Source organism: Herpailurus yagouaroundi, unplaced genomic scaffold, assembly GCF_014898765.1.
Source record: "Herpailurus yagouaroundi ecotype Mexico unplaced genomic scaffold, PumYag 186, whole genome shotgun sequence".
Classification (NCBI taxonomy): domain Eukaryota; kingdom Metazoa; phylum Chordata; class Mammalia; order Carnivora; family Felidae; genus Herpailurus; species Herpailurus yagouaroundi.
In genome coordinates this window covers 9,556,798-9,576,420 of record NW_024412417.1, presented here as the reverse complement: position 1 = coordinate 9,576,420, position 19,623 = coordinate 9,556,798, and the positions used below count along the sequence as shown (strand labels likewise).

The 19,623-nt window shown below is 37.1% G+C and overlaps 1 protein-coding gene across 5 annotated transcripts in view; it reads right to left on the bottom strand.

The window, feature by feature from the left end:
- MTDH (metadherin) overlaps positions 1 to 19,623 on the bottom strand; it is a 57,801-nt gene that overhangs the window by 28,415 nt on the left and 9,763 nt on the right. For all 5 annotated transcript variants that reach the window (XM_040494067.1, XM_040494069.1, XM_040494071.1 and 2 more), the window contains exons 2-5: positions 16,088 to 16,189; positions 4,082 to 4,166; positions 3,225 to 3,401; positions 1,766 to 1,831 (exon numbers count right to left, since the gene is read on the bottom strand). In XM_040494067.1, the coding sequence (XP_040350001.1) occupies positions 1,766 to 1,831; positions 3,225 to 3,401; positions 4,082 to 4,166; positions 16,088 to 16,189 (430 nt within the window). The remainder of the gene's footprint in view (positions 1 to 1,765; positions 1,832 to 3,224; positions 3,402 to 4,081; positions 4,167 to 16,087; positions 16,190 to 19,623) is intronic.

The following is a 19,623-nucleotide window of genomic DNA, read 5'->3' as shown; positions in this document are numbered from 1 at the left end:
ATTAAAACTGGGATATTATTAAATTTCTGTGATTGCTTGGTTTATATTTATCACTCATTTTCTCCCCTACTGTCTTCTAAATAGCTTGAGCTTCAAAGATAAAAATGAAGACTTTTAAAGGGGACATGACCATCACAGATGACTTTTAGTTTAAAAACTAAGAGGAGGCTTGAACTTTATATATTAATAATGTTTTCAACAGCAGAATGACTTGCTCAAAGAAAGTATAAAAGAGCAAACAGGAAAACAACACATATTCTGGTATACTCGGTATACTCACCCACTAAAAATATGAAGATTTCTCCTTAGTTATTATGTTCTTTCTTTAAATATTTACACACACACACACACACACACACACACACACACACACACAAAATGTATAAGGCAGTGATTCTAAAACCTGGCTGCACATTAAAATCAACTGAAAATTTTCTTAAAAGTAGACAATGGAGCCTCAACCCAGACTAATTAAAATCAGAATCTCGGGGGGTGCGTGCCTGGTTGGCTCAGGTCAGTGAAAAATGTGACTCTTTTTTTTTTTTTTTTTTTTTAATTTTTTTCTTTTTCTTTTTTTCAACGTTTATTTATTTTTGGGACAGAGAGAGACAGAGCATGAACGGGCGAGGGGCAGAGAGAGAGGGAGACACAGAAGAAAAATGTGACTCTTAATCTTGAGGTTGTAAGTCTGAGCCCCACGTTTGGCATAGAGATTACTTAAGAAAATAAAAAAAATCAGGGGCGCCTGGTGACTCAGTCGGTTGGGCGTCCGACTTCGGCTCAGATCATGATCTCCTGGTTTGTGGGTTCGAGCCCTGCATCAGGCTCTGTGTCACAGCTCAGAGCCTGGAGCCTGCTTTGGGTTCTGTGTCTCCCTCTCTCTCTGCCCCTCCCTCACTCATGCTCTGTCTCACTCTCTCTGTCTCAATAATATAGTAAATGTTAAAAAAAAAATTTTTTTTTAAAGAAAAAAAATTCAAATCAAATCAGAAGCTCTATGGGTGGAGCCCAGGAATCAGTATGTATGTGTGTATATATGTACGCACACACGTGTTGTGTTGTGTTTTTCTAAGCTTCCTAAATGACTGTAACGTGTAGCCAGGATTGAGAATCATGGGAATGAAGGAAGCTGACAGAGTTAAAACAAGCCTGAAATAAGGTGCTTTTTCATTTCTGAATTTATAGTATACTACAACACTTTTAGTTTTTAGGTAAGATATACTACTCTACTTAATTCAATCTTTATCATAAACGAGTACATAAAATATATTTTCTAATTGTGGAGCACTGGGTAACTTCAGACTGTAGTCCATTTATTGTAAAATATTTAATATTGTTAAAGAAGCAGTTTAAACGATGATAGGTATTAAGGTTTTTTCCTTAATAAACAGGAGTAAAGTCTTTTATCCCATATATTAAAACCAAGTCCTCCCCCCCCCACTCAAAATCCTTCTTTTCTCTATTGACTTACACAATGCAAACAAGAATAAAAAACTGCATATAAGCTGTTACTAAAAGATTGCTTTTACATATGGGGGAGAGGGAGAAACAACTAGAACATACCAAAGCCTGTTAGAAGTGGGAATGATTTTTCTTTTTATCCATTTTCCAAAATGTCTGGATTGTGATTATATTACTTTAGTAATTAAAAATCATTTCTAAGCCTTTTTTTTTCCTTCTGTATCATTCATGTGAGGAAAGAGACATGTATATAAGTTTCTATTTTGATGGGCCTTCAATTTAAGTTACATGTAATTTCTCTCACCCTGAAGTGTAGAATCTCCTTTTCCAGACTTAAAGTTGCTAACTTGAGCATTTAGATGAGAATCACCTGGTTGAAATAGAAATAAAATTTATTTAATACTAAACAGGCCACTATGCACATTAAATTAGGAGTTAACACACAATTTAATTTTCACTTATTTTTAATAAATTGCTTCAAGTACTAAATTCTTACATTGGAAAAGAGTCAGTTTTACCCACAACATACATGACATGTCCTTAGGGAACTGAGTTCTTTAGTTACCATATTCTTAGTCAACTAAAATGGCAATATAGGACCTGGAAAATTGCTCAAATATATGGAGAGTCTGCTGTTCAATAATGGTTATCAAGATTCTTTTCAGTAGAACTGGAGAACTGGGCTCTGTAATTGGATTCAACTTTGCCACCTCTCAACAATACCAGCTGCCTTTTCAATAATCCTGGAAGCAAACACATCCAACTTAAAAACACTGCCAGTATTTGGGACCAGGACTTAGGAAATATGGCAAGAGGTGTGAATACATGTTACAACAAAGATACTATTTCTCCGACACTAAAAAGCGGAATGATCACAATGTATTAAAAAACTAGCATGACACAGGATTGTGCAGCAAGGAAAGCATGCCCAAGACAGTGAAAAGTGGTCACCAACAGAAGTGCTAAAGCATGACTAATATGGGATAGTGAAAATGCATAAATAGACGTTGTTGCTACACCAAAGCGATAAATTCCAGCAGGTCATCAAGCAAAAAAGTAAAAGGCTGAGAAAGTGGTCTAGAGACAATGTGGGGTAGGGAGGCAATTAATAAAAAGGTGAAGGAAGAAAAGTCAATGCCCAAGTTGAAAAGCATCACTCTGCAGACTGATGTTTCCAGGGTAAAATGATGGCAATGTAAAGAGCTACTAAGAAGCCATCAATATTGGATAGTCTGAGCATGTGAAATACTTGGGAAGACCATTAGCTCCACAACCTCTGAAGTTCCAGTCCAGCTTTATCAAACACCAAAGCATTCTCAAAAAGTTGGGGTGATAAGAAGTCCAAGACAGAGCCTGCACTATCCAGAACATGCTAGTTTCATCTTGGAATGCAAGCATCCAACATGCAGAATGGTGACAAATAATTCCACTTAAATGTCTTGTCCACTATAAAAATGGAGATGTAAGAGAGCTGGGGCAAAGCATTGCACACAAGGAAAAAGGCAACATCATTTTCTCATGTGACTCAAGGCAGAAAGGCAATTTTAATTTAAAAAGCCATTCATTAGGCGGTATGTAATGAGTAACACTGCTGGTTATCAGGTAAACCGATACATGGTCCACAATGCTCTCACGAAGAAGGGTATATCAGCACAATGATGTAAGCTGTTCAAAATAGTCAAATTTTTGACGTAATGATATTTTGTACATCTGATTAAAAGGAGCTGGATTTGATGTATGACTCTTACGTTCCACTAATATACCTTTATTCTTCTTGGAACCAACAGGAAATGATGCGGTTGTAAGTTGCTCGGTGGTAACTGTGATGGTATTTTCTATCCCAGGGATAGTTGAATCCAATGAACCAGAATCAGTCTGCACCTTATCACGTTTACGCTGCTGTCGTTTCTCTCTGTGACTAATTTTAGTTTCCCAGGCTCCTGACATAGCCCCAGAGAAAAAAGTGTTATTCAGTAAAGGGGAAGAAAAAAGTTGCATTTTTTTTTTTTGGGGGGGGGGGCACACAAAATATCATGATAGTAAACTAAAAACCAAGTGTACTGATGATATTATCCTAAGAATTTAATCTCAGTATGTTGTTTCAGGCAGCTAACTGTCATTATTATTTATTCTGCTAATTTTTATCAACTGTCCTCTATGATTTATAAAAAAATGGTAAATATATGTTATCTTATATATATTTTTTATCCTGCCAGACAGAAGGGATAGGAGAGTATTATAAATAAGTACTAATAAATGGATTTATTTGGTGATGACAATAAAGGGCTTACTCAAGAATTTTGTACACAACCTTTTAGGGATAGTGTATTTAAGAATAGGGAAAAAATTAAAACCATAGTTCTAAGAAACAAAGACAAAACAATTGCTCAACATATTGAGCTAGACCCTCAATTTGAAGATGGTTCCCTTCAGGAAACGCACTTAAATAAAAAAAAAAAGTGTTTTCTAACAATGTCACAAATCTGTACATTAAAATCTGTAGTTACTAAAAAGAAAAGCTAGATACAAGATTAAGCAACACAAATGCAGCTTTTATATAATCCACCTTGGTAAAAAAGGATTAAGAATGTTTCTATAGTCCTTTCACTTGCTCAAGTACCTTCATCAACTTCCTTTCCATCATGGCGTGAACTGTTTTGCACTGCTTTAGCATCTGACTTTGATTTCTTCTTATTTTTCTTTGACTGAAAGCAAAATAGAATGTTACTTAATATTTCATTGTTTTTGAAAAGGTAGGAGTCAGTAAAATACATAATGAAATGTATGATGCTGACAACCAAAAAAATTTAATGTCTGATAAAAGAACTTAACATTAAATGGCAATAATAATAGGAGGGTACAATTTATTGAGTGGTTACTACATGCTAAGTACTTTGCACTGATTTTCTTCTTTATTCCCTAAAAAAACTCACTAGGGAAGGTATTATTCCCATTTTAGAGATGAGGAAACGCAGACTTAGAGATGTTAATATGAAATTGGCTATCTAGGGTCACATTAAGTTAGTAAGTGGTAGAGTCAAATTAGGAAATAGGTCTATCTGGCTTCAAAGTCTGCGCCCTTAAAAACACGCTATCCTAACTTCCATCACAAATAAGGCAGTATAATATGGTGTTTTCAGAGCAATAAAATTAAAAAAATATTGCTAGCGTTGAGAAAGAAAATGATGCACTGATTAGTGGCTTTTGGATTTTATAAAGCAGATTGCTGGAATACCCTGCTGTATAACAAATCAGAGAGTCAACCAGACAAAGCAGTTAATATTTTGTCAGTTTCAAAGCAATGCGAAAATACCTAGGATTTGCATATGGTAGGTATTTAGTAATTCATTAAAAAAAAAATACCTACACACATACAAGATGTGGGTTATTTTGAAACAGCCTTCCAATTCCATTCTGTTAATATTATTTTCTCCTCTCAGAAGCTGCTCATTAAAACTTGGTAAAGCCACGATTTCTATATTTAGATTAGTGCTTCCAGGAAAGTGCTAATATTCATCAAATATTGATTTTACTTATAATCTATATTCACTCTTTTAACTGAGATTGGCTATGTATATCTTATTATCTTCAAGTTAAGTATACCACCAGAAAAAAGATCATATCTTGATACTAAGTTTTTTTTTCTTTATGGGTAAAGCAGTAAATGATAGTTTGAGTAAGCAATAAATGACAGCTCTTAAGAGTGATTAAAAATTCTTTGACAACAGGAGTATATAAGCAACTATTCATAACAAACTTTTTATGTTCCCTGTAGTTGATCTGTACTTGTTTTTTTCCATGTTCTCATTAACATGTATCATGTTTCATGTACTGCTTTATGACATCTACCAAACCAGGCTCATATCTACTTCACAAAAATTGACGTATCATCTACATACCATAATATTTATCCTCTTTAAACTGTACAGTTCGGTGGATTTTAGTAGATTCAAGGTCGTACAACTGCCACCATTTTCTAATTCCAGAACACTCTCATCATCCCGAAGAAGAAACGTGGTACCAATGACCAGTCGGTGTCCCCACCACCTTTTTCCCACTAGCATCTACGACCAATCTACTTTCTATCGACTGTCTGTCTCTCACACCCACTCAAGATAACACATTGAGCATTTTTCAGTTATAGCCTGAAGTAGAGGTCAGCAAACTTTTTCTATAAGGTATCAAATAATAAATATTTTAGGCTTTCCAAGGCACATATAGTTCTATACATAGTGATCGTACAACCCTGCTGCTGTAGCATGAAAGTAGCCATATACAATATGTAACTGAATGGCTGTGACTGTGTTTCCACACAATTTTATTTACCAAAATAGGCCTCTGGCTGATCTGGGGGACCAGAGTTTGCCCATCCCTGGTCTAGAGCAGCACTGTACAATAGAATATAATACAAGCCATGTTTGTAATTTAAAGTTTTCTAGCATACAGATGTCAAAAAGATGAAAGAAAGAGGTCACGTTAATTTTAATATACGTTAACTCAACATACCCCAAATACATTTCAAAAGGTAATGAATATAAAAAGTTATTAATAGTATGAGAAGGAACGCTAAATAGCCATTAAGTAGCTACCACATTGGACCGTACAGACAGACCTACAGGAACTAACTAAAGTTAAGTACCTCCATTTTACAGATAAGAAAACAGAGGCCATAAGAGATTATATAAATAGCTTACGACAAGAGGGTTATTAAGTGGTAAATCCAGAACTAAAATTCAGTTCTGACTCTAGATCCTGCCCTCACAAATACTCTGCTATCCTGTCACTCTACATTGAACTCTACAAATTTAATCATGTATTACTTATGCGATTTTGGGCTAAGTGTCTCTAAACCCCTTTCCCCAACTGCCATTTGGGACAAAAATTCCTAACCTCATATGAGGTTCCTTTTTTTTTGTTGTTTATTTATTTTATTTTTGAAGGAGAGAGAGACAGAGCATGAGCACGTGAGGGGCAGAGAGAAAAGGAGACACAGAATCTGAAGCAGGCTCCAGGCTCTGAGATGTCAGCACAGAGCCCAATGCGGGGCTCAAACCCACCCACGAGCAGTAAGATCGTGACCTGAGCCAAAGTCAGCCGCCCAAACGAGAGCCACCCAGGCACCCCCACATAAGGTTCTTTTAAAGATTAAAGAAGATGTGAAAGCAGACTAACTACAAAATAGTATACATAAGCATACATAAGACTTTAAAGGAGAGAAAGTATGAAAAAAGGGGAGAAGTTATATTCACACTGAAATATACTGTGATTCGTCACTAAAATGAAATCTGCAGAAAAATAAGACAGACTACCTTGATTTAGGCTTAGGTCTTGTTTGATTTTAGTTAAGTAACTAACCAAAGAATAATGCTTACCCAGACAAGACTTAATAACGTATTTATAAAAAGCTTTAACACAAATATGCATTCATGCTACTATTTGCCTTAGCCGTCCTACTGACGTAAACATCTTACTTGTGGGCAGCTCCACTACAGTGAACGCTTTTGAAGGAAAATGCAAATACAAAGTGCCAGCTCCTTTGTTACCACGTTCTTCCCTCCTATTCTTTGTCAGCTTCTACCATGGAGCTAGTTAACCTCTCCTAATGGCTGTCATGCAATCAAGATTTATTAAATCCCTACAATGTGCTAGACATACACTCCCAAGATTGTTTCTTTGTAAATTTTATACACACCCTCCTGACAGTGTATATACATTTGTAAAACAACTATTTTTTAGTGACAGCAATATGACCGAACATGCCTCATTATTTTTGAATAAGCTTCTCAATTCATGTATTTTGATACTTTAATACTTTTAATAACTATCATACTTGACAAAAGTATAGAGATTCACTTAAACGAAGGCCATGCTTGTCAAAACATGACACTAATTTTTCAACCTCATCCTCTAAGTATGCAAAGGTTTTTGTGGAAATCTAACTAGTAAAAGTTAATCTTCCTCAACACCAGCGGTTCCTGCAATCGAATCTGATGGTTTTTTACTTTGGTATTTTTAACAAATGGATCCACTAAAAAGACTTATAAAAAGTTTGTTTTTGGGGCGCCTGGGTGGCGCAGTCGGTTAAGCGTCCGGCTTCAGCCAGGTCACGATCTCGTGGTCCGTGAGTTCGAGCCCCGCGTCAGGCTCTGGGCTGATGGCTCAGAGCCTGGAGCCTGTTTCCGATTCTGTGTCTCCCTCTCTCTCTGCCCCTCTCCCGTTCATGCTCTGTCTCTCTCTGTCCCAAAAATAAATAAAAACGTTGAAAAAAAATTAAAAAAAAAAAAAAGTTTGTTTTTGTTTTAACTGGTTATATCACTATCACTTATATAGATCTTCCTAATTAACCCAGTCAGGTTTCCAAAGAATTCTATGAGAGGCAGATGTTATTACTTCCACTTTACAGATGAGAAAAGGCGGCACAGAATGATTAACTAACCAACCCCAAGATCACCTAATTATTAAGTGTCAGAGCTGGGATTTGATAAGCATGCTCCAAAATCTGGGCTGCTATGCTTCTGTTAGGAAACTGCTCCCAAGCTGTTAAATTGTGCAGATATGAGAATTTTCACAAGTAACAGACAAATAATTTATTTTATTTTAGAAACAGAGAGAGCATGAGCGAGGGAGAGGGGCACAGAGAGAGGGAGAGTCTCAAGCAGGCTCCAGGCTCAGTGTGGAGCTCAACGTGGGGCTTCATCCCACAACCCTGGGATCTAACCTAAAGGTTAGAAATGGATGCTATGATACTTTAGTCTGCAGGTAAGTGGCTAGTGTGTAAGATTTCCCCCTAACTCATGGCAGTAACTATTCTGTTTTCTGAGACTTTTGTTCTATTTCCATTGGGTCAAAATTTTTCTTTTTTGTAATGGTGACAGTGATTTTAAAAATGTACATACCTGACAAAATTAAAAGCGGTCAGTGAAGTTCATCATTTTGAAAACTAAGCAACTGCCTCTTGAAAAGTCTGAAAACTACTGCTTTAGGATCAATTTCATCCACCTTTTGCCTAAACAAATATGGTAAGTCCCTATTTTATACTGCTCCACATTCAGCACTATTTATTTTTCTCACTTGTCTCAAACATATAGATGAACAAGGCATAAATGGCAAAGGATGGATGGTCCAAAGAACATATTATTTACATTTCTCTGAACTATCTATACCAACAGTTCTTAATCTTGGTAACTTGGTGACATGATGTAAGGATGAGATTAATTACAAAAAGTGTCACAAACCTTTTTAAAAGTAGAAAGAGTTCCAGCAGATTTTCCTGCTTTTCGGGGTGGTGGTGGTGGTGGTATAATTTAAACTACAGCCAAGATTTTTCCACCCACTACTAGTCTGATACATTTCCCTGAATGCAAGGAAGGAGTAGGATTGTAGATGAAGGGAAGTACCCACAACCTGTACTTTACCTTCCTCCTTACCCTCGTTAGTTAGATTTTCTTTCACTGCACTTACCACCACCTACCATTAGAGAATATATTTGCTTTATTTTAGTCATCCCTTTTCCCATTTTATCCTGTTTTATCAATCGTTATATTCCTAGTTCCTAGAATAATACACCTTGCAGACAGCAGTTATTTGGTTAATCAGTAAAAGAGCCTAAAAATAAATTGCGTTATATATGGTCCTGTCTGCCCAACTCTCATTGCCCCCAAAATAAAACCTCTGAGCTACTCTATTTGTCTACTTGAACACTTATGCGAGCCATTAAATTATTTAAATACATTTGGTGTGAGCTCACGAATTATGGTACACCACACAAGCGACATGACTACCAACCCAGAATCTTAAAAAAAATTTACAAGAAACCTTTCTTAAGAATTTTATCTAGCCCCAAACTCTTTCCCAGACATGGTTCTCAAATTTCCAACAGCTTAATAAATTAATTCCACTTGGAGACTCCATTTATTACCTCAATCTTAGCATGTTTAAAACCAAATTCATTTTCTCACTCTATTTCAATCTCCTCTTGCCACTCCCACTTGCCTCATTCAACTACAGCATCATGGGAAAATGATGGGCTAGAGGAGAAGTCCTGGTTCTGGTCTCCTTTCTGCTATTTGTCAGGAGTTTAGACAGAAAAGTCTAGGGGGCAAAAATGAGGTTTCTCTCGTAAGATATTCCCTCTTTGATGGAAACTACTCTGTTTACCTTCAAAGGGGGCACTGAAACTACTAATTCTTGGATGGAACCCAAGAATCATGAAGCTATAGATTCTATGGCACAAGGAGCCCAAAAGGTCAAGAGTCCAAGACCTACATAATCAGATTCAAAGCATTCCAGATAATGAAATATTTTAATGAATCCAAAAGATTGTATTAGAAGTTTAAAAGAGGTGTTCAGCAAAAAAAAGCCAGGCAATATATATTTTATGCTTTGCAGACTATAAGGTCTCTATTGCAACCACTCAACTTTGCTGTTGTAATATAAATGCAGCCACAGACAATAAATAAGTGTGGCTGCATTCCAATAAACTTTCAAAAAATAGGCAGAGAGCTACATACGGCCAATGGTCATGGTTTGCCAATCCCTGATTTTAGATTATTGTTTCTAAGACGTATTATGGAAGGTAAAACACAAATGCATGTAAATTCACTGGGCACGCAGTGTTCTCTGTTTTGCTAAGAGCTACTATACCTTACAGTTGTTTAAAACCTATGATGCCTTGGAATAAGTTTGTCTATGGTCTTCTAAACACTGATCACTCCTAGAATAGTGGTTCTCAAACTTCTTGGTTATAGGATACTCTTAAAACAGACCAAAGATATCAAAGAGCCTTTGTTTACATGGGTTGTATCTACTGGTATCTAACATACTATAAATTTAAACTAAGATATTATTTAATATATTAATTTATTTCAAAATAATAATAGACTAATTACATACTGTTTAATTACACCTATATAAATAACTGTATTTTCCAAAACAAACAAACAAACATTTTAGTGAGCAGCACGGTTGGTATGTTCTACAGTTTGCAAATATCTTTAATGTCTGGCTTCATAAAAGATAGCTAGATTCGCATACCTCCTTTTGCATTTAATTTTACTGTGATATGTTATTTAAAGCATGTGAAGAAAATCTGACTATATACACACAGATATATAATTGGAAAAAGGATCTTTAAGACTTTTTAAGAATATTTACTAATTGTGGGAGAGTGCAAATGGGGGAGGGGCAGAGAGAGGGGACAGAGGATCTGAAGCCAGCTCCTCGCTGACAGGCTGACAGCGAGCCTGATGTGGGGGTTCGAACTCACGAACCACGAGACCATGACCTGAGCTGAAGTTGGACACTCGAACCAACTGAGCCACCCAGGTGCCCTGGATTTTTTTTTTTTTTTTTTTTTGAGAGACAGAGTGTGCATGAGAGCAGGGAGAGTGTGCATGAGAGCAGGGAGAGTGGCAGAGGGGTAGGTGGGGGGTGAGGGAGAGAGGGAGAGGGAGAGAGAGGGAGGAAGAGGAAGAGAGAGAGAGAGAGAATAAATCTCAAGCAGGCTCCACACCCAGCATGGATACCACGACCCTGGGATCATAACCTGAGCCGAAATCAAGAGTTGGATAATCAACTGACTCAGCCACCGAGGTGCCCCAGGTAAAAGGATTGGTTTTTATTTTTTTAATGTTTATTTATTTTTGAGAGAGAGAGACAGAGCGAGAGAGAGAGCTCTGAGAGAGCTCTGAGGAGGGTCAGAGAGGGAGACACAGAATCTGAAACAGGCTCCAGGCTCTGAGCTTCCAGCACAGAGACCAATGCAGGGCTCGAACTCACAAACTGCGAGATCATGACCTGAGCCAAAGTCGGACACTTAACCGACTGAGCCACCTAGGCGCCCTTAAAAGGATTGTTTTAATAGTTTTGTTGTTGTTGTTTTTTGCTTTTTCAGATAATTGTGATATCCTTTGACATTACACCAAAGGTTAGTGGTTGACAGGGGCTGGGACTAAGAAGAAAAGGAGAAAATGGGGCGTTACTGGTAGTGGGCAGAGGAAAATGTTAAAAAACTAGACTATGGCGAGAGCCGTACAACTCTGCAATACAACTAAAATCATACACTTATATGAAATAAATTTTGTGGTATATCTCAAAATAAAGCTGCTTAACAAAAAAGAAAGAAAACCAATGAGCGTAGACTTAAACAGGGTGAGGGGTAGGAACAGAGACCTGTATCACAGGCAGGACCTTTAGGATATGTTCAAGGTTGTAGAGTAAGAGCAATGGGAAGTGACAAGGAACTTTAGGTAGAGGTAGGGGAAAGTATTATGCTGAAACTTGTCAAGTGGTAGTTTCTTAAAAATTGTTGCAACATGGAATCTGAAAGTGCATCAATGAACTTTCCACACTCTATTGGTCTACCTTGTGCATTTAATGAAACTTCCACAGTTGTCTGATTTTGTAACATGCAAGTACTGGTCACCTGGAAAATACTGGTTCAGTGAGTTACACACATCTTTTAAGATGTTAAAGCATTCCATTGTATACAGTATTTTTAAAAATCACATTTGTTAATATCACAACTGATCTCATCAGATATTCTTTAAGCACAGGGATGCTGTCAAGCTAATGGTGGCAGATACAAATTTTCCAGATTTCTAATTTTCACTCAGAAACAAATCATTGTATCATTTGCAACAAATACTAAGTATTCTTTTCCTTGAAGTGACAGGATCATTTTAATTATTTTTGAGAAAATGTCTGCAAGTACTCAGGTCTAAATAACCATTGGTATCTATCAGCTGTTCTTTCACGTAAAAACAGTAACTAGTCTAGGTTGCAACTCAATTGTACAAATGTTCTTCCTCAAGACAACCACTGTTCTTCAGTACACAACATATTGTAGGTATACTTCCTATTTCATCATGAAAAATAATTAAAAAGCATGTGTTCAGAGATCAAGATTTAATGAAATTAATAATGATCATTTTTATAGCTTCATTAAGAATACTCTTAAGTGAAACTAGCATTTTTTTTTTTTTAAACTATGAGTGGATTGCATAAAGAATACAGTTACTAGTAGTTTGGTGTCACCATCACGATTTGTGCTCAGAAGCCAGCAGTTTTACTTGCTATTGCTTCTGCACCATTAGTGCAACTATCAACATGGTGAAGAAGGCAAATGTCCTAATTATTATGAAAATAGTTTCATCCCCCAGGGCCCAACAAAAGGGTCCCTGGGACCCCATTCCAGGGGTCCACAAACCACACTTGGAGAACAGCTGCCTCCGTGAAATTGAGGGAGCATTATTTACTAGGTATGTGATGCTGGGCAATCCACTAAACTCTTTTTAATGAGCTGTATTAAAAAAAAAAAAATGATAGTACCCCTCTCCTTCCTCAACCAAGACTTAGTCAACAGGGTCAAAAGAGGTGAAAATATTTTGTATTATGTAGCAACATAAAAATGTAAGAGCTTATTAATACTTAAAATGAATGATATTTCAGTAGGACACCATTGACTTCATTCTGAACATAAACAAATTTGATTGTGACCAAATTTTATACATTTTGGTTTCTGTTGTTTCTCTAACAATCTTTACACTTCTATCTTAATTCAAATCCTCATAATCACTCACAAGCCTGACCTGTTAATCATAAACGTTGCTGCCAGCTAAACATATCTATTTTTATCATACCCCACCCCCACCTTGACCAGTCAAACTTATCGAGAGCTTTCCATTAAGAATATCTTCTTTTGGGGCGCCTGGGTGGCGCAGTCGGTTAAGCGTCCGACTTCAGCCAGGTCATGATCTCGCGGTCCGTGAGTTCGAGCCCCGCGTCAGGCTCTGGGCTGATGGCTCGGAGCCTGGAGCCTGTTTCCGATTCTGTGTCTCCCTCTCTCTCTGCCCCTCCCCCGTTCATGCTCTGTCTCTCTCTGTCCCAAAAATAAATAAACGTTGAAAAAAAAAATAAAAAAAAAAAAAAAAAAAAAAAAGAATATCTTCTTTTGTTTCAGCTGAATAATGTCTGATTGTGTCCATTTGTTTCTCTCTCACTTGCCAAAGCTGGCCTCCCCACTTCTACTTACTAAAATACCATCCCTAGCCTTAAGAGTCCAATTGTCAATTCTTTCTGGCCACCCAAATTGGATAATCTTATTCCTGTGAATATCTGGCACCCAAAGTCTTGTTACCTGGTATCTTCTCCTGTGCTTGCCTTTCCTTAACTAGACTGCAGTCTTTCTGAGAGTAAGTACTTCTTCCATTCTTATTCTCTTCAGCATCCAATAGCACAATGCATTCAGCCAGCTAATGGTCCTAGGTCTACTCTACTAGAGACCAGTATCAATGAAGTATTGACCTTCACAGCCAAATAAAGACCTAGAAAACTATGGTAGTTTAACTTGCTTTATAGACACAAGATCTATAACTCTTGTCATACGTGGTTTTTAGACAATGTTTTACTTCTAAGACTTATTACTCAAGTGACAGGGCAAGGTATTCAATATCACAGCTTAGAGTGCTTAGATGTGGCTTTGAGAGAAAAACAAACATACAATGATGCATATTAAGGTACATAAGTAGATCTAAGAGAAGCCTCTTTAGAAAGAAAGTAATAAAAAGTCTTAAAACACATATTTACAACATGCAAAAACAGTGCAATAGCATAAAAAATGAACTGAAATAAAGTCTTTTGGGCTAAACCAAGTTAAAAAGCATAAATTCAAGATGCAGACAGCAAAAAGAAACACTAGCCATGAGCTGTAGCATTTACTATTATGCAAAAAGCCTAACCAAGTAGACAGCAAACCAAAGGCAGAAGTTTTGTTCTGAAAAAGCAACAGCAACTGAAAGGAGGCAGTACTGTCAAGTGATTGAAAAACGCATGGGCTTTGGCACCAGAATGAGCTGGATTCAAATCCTAGCTCAGAAACTGTGCGCTGAGTAAAACTGCAAAATCCCTCCATGCTGAGAGTCCTTATTTGTACAATGGGGCGGTTACTACCTGCCTGCTAGAGTTTATGAAAGGATCAGAAATAATACACAGCAGTAAAAAGCACAGACTTTGAAGTCAGATGGGTCTGGGTTAGAACTGACTACATCTAATAGCTTAGATAACTTATGCCTCAGGTTTCTTATTTGTAAGATAGGTATAATACCACCTCCTCTGTGCTCTTATGAGGATAAGTAAAGTAACATGGATAAATATTCTATAAAGTCTTAAAAGCACACCCGATATGTACTTTGTCCCTACAAGATATATGTACATACATTCATACATTATACACACACCCCACTTTGCATAGTGCCTGCCATTTTACAGATATTTAAAATGTCAATTTTAAATTTCAGAATGATTATAAACTCTAAACTGTGGTTTTTTCATCTTCCTACACCCGATCTATATATGATTAACCAATCAGAGATGAATGGCAGTTCATCAATTATTCCAACTACAAATATTTCAGGATAATTCAGGGAGTGGAAAAAGGAACAAGCATAAAATGCTCACTAGTAGGAAGAAAATCCAGAAACAAGGAAATATTATAGGGAAGGAGTACAAATATGTATTAGACATATAAACTATTCACACTTTAAATTTACAATCCTGAAATTGTGTGCTTACTTGTTAATACAAGTTATTTCCTATTTATTTTTCTGCCAAAGGCAAAATCAGGCATAAATTCAACTTTTGCCCACAACTATTCTTCATTTTACGCCATCCTACCTGCAGCCATCTTGAACCTAGACCAATTTTACTGGGTTACGGAGGAGAACTGATCTTGCCAATTCTTCAAAGACACTTTAAAAATTGTAAGCGTTAAGAAAGTGTAGCAACCATTTCATACTATTATTCTGTAGGACTGGAATTGTCGCATTCTGGTTTCTAGAAACCACTTATCTACCTTTTCGTTATTTTTTGGTTTGTCTTTCTTTGTTAAAAAGGAGTTATGCATGCACAGGGTTTTAAAAAGGGAGTGGAAGAGCACAAGTATTAAATGTATCGAAAGGACTTAAATGAGAAGTTTCTATCCCACAGCAGGACAACCCACTGTTAACAGTTCCTTTTTACATTCTGCCTAAGTCAAATAAAAAATGGGTCAGTTCTAACACTGAAAACTGAATAAAACCCCAGGAATGTACCATTTATGGGGTATGACAGATTGTCTTATTTGAAAACTTAAGAGTGCACAGAACATTCTCTTTTGTTCAACAAACTCAAAATGTCTAACAAGTAGACAATTATGTCTCCATCAGAACAGAAATCTATTTCAACACTTAATACCCTCGAACAAGTTGGTAAGCTTTTTATGTCAGAAGTGTACTATTAACAAAGATAATACAATCCTGTTTTCAAGTAAGAGGGTGTTACGTACCTGCAACCTTACTCCTATAAAAGACGTTCAAGTCATAAATAAAACTGTTTTGGTAAAGTGAATATTTAATACTGCCACAGCATGTTTAAAAATATTTGGTGATACATCCTTCCTTTTAAAAGTAAAAAAACAAAACAACTTACTTACGCCTTTACCACCCATCTGCTATGATAAATTCATATTTTCAGTTGTCCTTAAATGGGGAAGTATACATACAATTTTGTGAAACAGAAAAACATCATTTTTATATATGTCACTCTCTTTATTAAGAGACTTGCATATAATTTCATATGTTCCCAAACTTACCTTTTCATTTTTTTTATCTGTCTCTAAGGGCTGCTTTGCTGTTATACTTCGAGGAGTTCGGACAACTTCCTCGTCAGCCACTTCAACCGTCCGTCCATTCGGCTGCACAGGTAACAAAAAGAATCTTGTTATCAAACTGCTTGGAGGGTCAAATCAAAGATTTATATTCAAGAAACAGCATATACTACAATCAAATGCTACCCCCTGACCCAACTTTAATAGGTTTCTGTACAGCCATGTTGTAAGACTTGATGTGCTACTATCTCTAATAACTGTGTTTTGTAATATGATAATGAACCTATAAACAAAAGCCTGTACCACAAATAAATTTTCTGATCTCACCCAGGGTATCAGTTCCTCCAACAAAAACTCATGGAATGAAAGCAGGAATATGGGGAACTAAACTGTATTTGCACTCTCACCACCAATTAGTAGTGTAATCTCAAAACGTTTCACTCATTATCTTTTGAGTCTTATTTCCACATATATAAAATTATAGATCTGGTCTATTCAAAAGTCAGTAAACTTTTTCGATAAAGGGACAGGAAATATTTTAGGCTTTGTGGGCCATATCATCTCTGCTGCAACTACAAAACAGTGCAATTTTGTACAAAAGCAGCCACAGATGAATAAATTGAGTGTGGCTGTATTCCAATGAAACTTTATTTGCAAAACACTAGTAGAGGGCCAGATTTGGTCCCTGGTCCATAATCTGTTGGCCTCTATATTAGATTATCTCTAATGCCTCTCGTAATTCTATTATCTAATGGTTCTACTGTTCTGGGATTAAGAAATTTACCAAGCCAGTGCTACAGCTTAAAAAGGTTACCTCAGCTTCAACATTCCGAAAATAAAAAGATATGAGTAAAATTAAGTTTGTGAATTCCCAGTCTGGGTTTTAATTAGAATCACTAGTTTTGGGGGTTAATCCTCCCCCCCCCCCAAAAAAAACCACATTTCTATGTTCTATCACCAGAAATATATTTAGATTCAAGAGTTTGAAGAATGGAGTCCAGGTATCTGGTATTCTAACCTCTTCTCTCTGGGTCCTACTATTTCTTTTCACTTGCTTATTCTCATACTCCAATAATTCAATGAGTTAGTAAATCAATATACTAGTTTCAGTTGCCTTATTTCCAGTTCTTGCAGAACAGACTTCCACCAGATTACTCATTATAGCAGAACCATACTCCAGAAAACAATAGCAATGCTCAAGTTTCTATAATGTGACTTTGCCAGAGTTTGTTCGAAATTATCAGGGATATACGGTTAAAGAAACAGACCATTAATATTCTAAAACCCGATTTGTAGGCTTTTCAAAGATTTATGGCAGAAAAGCCAAAACAAAAGCTGTCTTTTAGCTGACAAAAATCCTAATTAACCCCAGTTTAATCTGCTGGCTCTTAAGCAATTTGTTAAACTCAGATGCCAAAACCAGGTCTCCTTCCTCTTGATTTGGTTTTCTTTCTCCTGTGCTGTTGTGTCACTTTCATGCTGCTTCCTCTCACCAGCTTCCCTGTGTATGTACATGTTGGGGGGTGGGGGGTGGTACACAAAGAAGGGTAAGAAAACCCTGAAAGGAATCTGGACTTAGAGCAATAACTACATCAGGAATATAAAACCGTTTAATTCTACTTCCAAGATCAGCATCTCAATTGTTAGTTCTCATATGTTAGTTCTTATTATCCTCTTCAGCCAAACCTTTTCTGATTTCCTGTGGTCTGCTTCAGCTTCACCCTCTCTATACAAGCCTTATGCCCCCTGAACGATCTTGCAGCTTCAATTTCAGTTTCCAGTCTCTAACTGGAAGCTCACAGGCTTACATTTCTGAAACTTCACTTAACTAGTCCCTTCAGGAAACTTTCCATCACAGTCGCTACTATAGCACTTCCATTTTATTCATGTAAATGACTACATGGAGTCATCTTAATTTATTAACTGCTAAAAGGTGAGGAATTAATTCGTCAAAAACTACAAAAAATTCAATGCAATTCCTTTGAGGCCAAACACAAACACTGGTGATACAGCCTCCCAAATGAAAGATGAAACAATCTCCCTTTGAACAAATATAAACTCTGAAGTCCTCAATCCCGTGAGCTACAGCAGGAACACTCAGTTTCCATTTCACAGACTCTGAAATGACCGGCAAGCCACAGGTGGTCCCACACTCCAACCTGTGCCATTTTTACTTCCTTCTTCGCAAGATGAATTTATGCAATTACTGTAACTGTAGCTGTTCCTTCAGTCTATGCAGATTTCTCAATGTTCCACTAACATTTGGGAGTCAGCAACAACCCTTCCTCAAAATGCCAGATAACATGAAACAATATGCCTCCTATCCCAACAGAACTCTTGGGCCCTATGAATAAAGGATACACAATGGCAGCTGTGCCTTTCCTACCCACCAGCAACACTCATCTGTCCTGCCACTAGCTGGTCAAGAAGGTCTTGTCCTGGAAAATCATTAACCACATTTAAATCAGCAAATCCAGAAATGGAGGCATATTATGTAGATCTGCTCACATGAAAGGAACTAAATGTAAGTAAGTTAATTAATTAAATAAAGGGGCGCCTGAGTGGCTCAGTCACTTGAGCCTCTGACTCGATTTCAGCTCAGGTCATGATCCCAGGGTTGTGAGACTGAGCCCCAAGTTGGGCTCCACGCTGAGCATGGAGCCTGCTTGGGACTGTCTCTCTCCTTCTCTCTCTCCCCGCTCCACCTCCCCCCAACTTGTGCTTCCACTCTCTAAAAAAAAAGGAAAAAGAGAAAAAGAGGAAGAGAAAAAGAAAAAGCAACTAACTGCAAACCAACACTTCAAATCCAACCTGACTGCCAACAGGGTTTTATCTTTTGTATCTTATACAAAAGGTATTATCTTTTCTCATCATGAAGCCTTAATATACACGTTTCCATAGATTAGCAATTATGCGGGCCTCTCATCGTAACCTAGTATAAAATTTTCTGGAAAACTTTGAGGTGTTTCCTTCCAGGGCCAACCAAAGTTAATTTCACATATAGAATATAAGCTATATTTTAAATTAGACAAGAACATCCTCCGAATTTGGTGAAAATCAACCAGAAACAGAAAAATGACATAATCATTTCTTAGATGGATAAACTCCTTATAGGCAATGCTATGTCTGCTTTATTGTTATACATTCCCCAACTCCTACGCCACATCCTTTGAAAAACATATTCATGAATGAACATTGTGAGTGTGTGTGTGTGCGCGCGCATGTGTGTGTGTGTGTTGGGAGGGGTGGTAATAAACCAAAATGAAGATACCTAGCTGACAATCAAGAAAATAAAATGCAAAAAGGAGACACACAGCAGGGGAGCAGGGTCTCTTATTGAATAATACCTGATTTTGGAGCATCTGGGTGGCTCAGTCAGTTGAGCTTCTGACTCTTGGTTTCAGTTCAGGGCGTGATCACACTGTCCCTGGGTTCGAGACCCACATTGAGCTCCACACTGCCAGTGTGGAGCCTGTTTAGGACTCTCTCCCTCTCTGACTCACCTCTCTCTCTCAAAATGA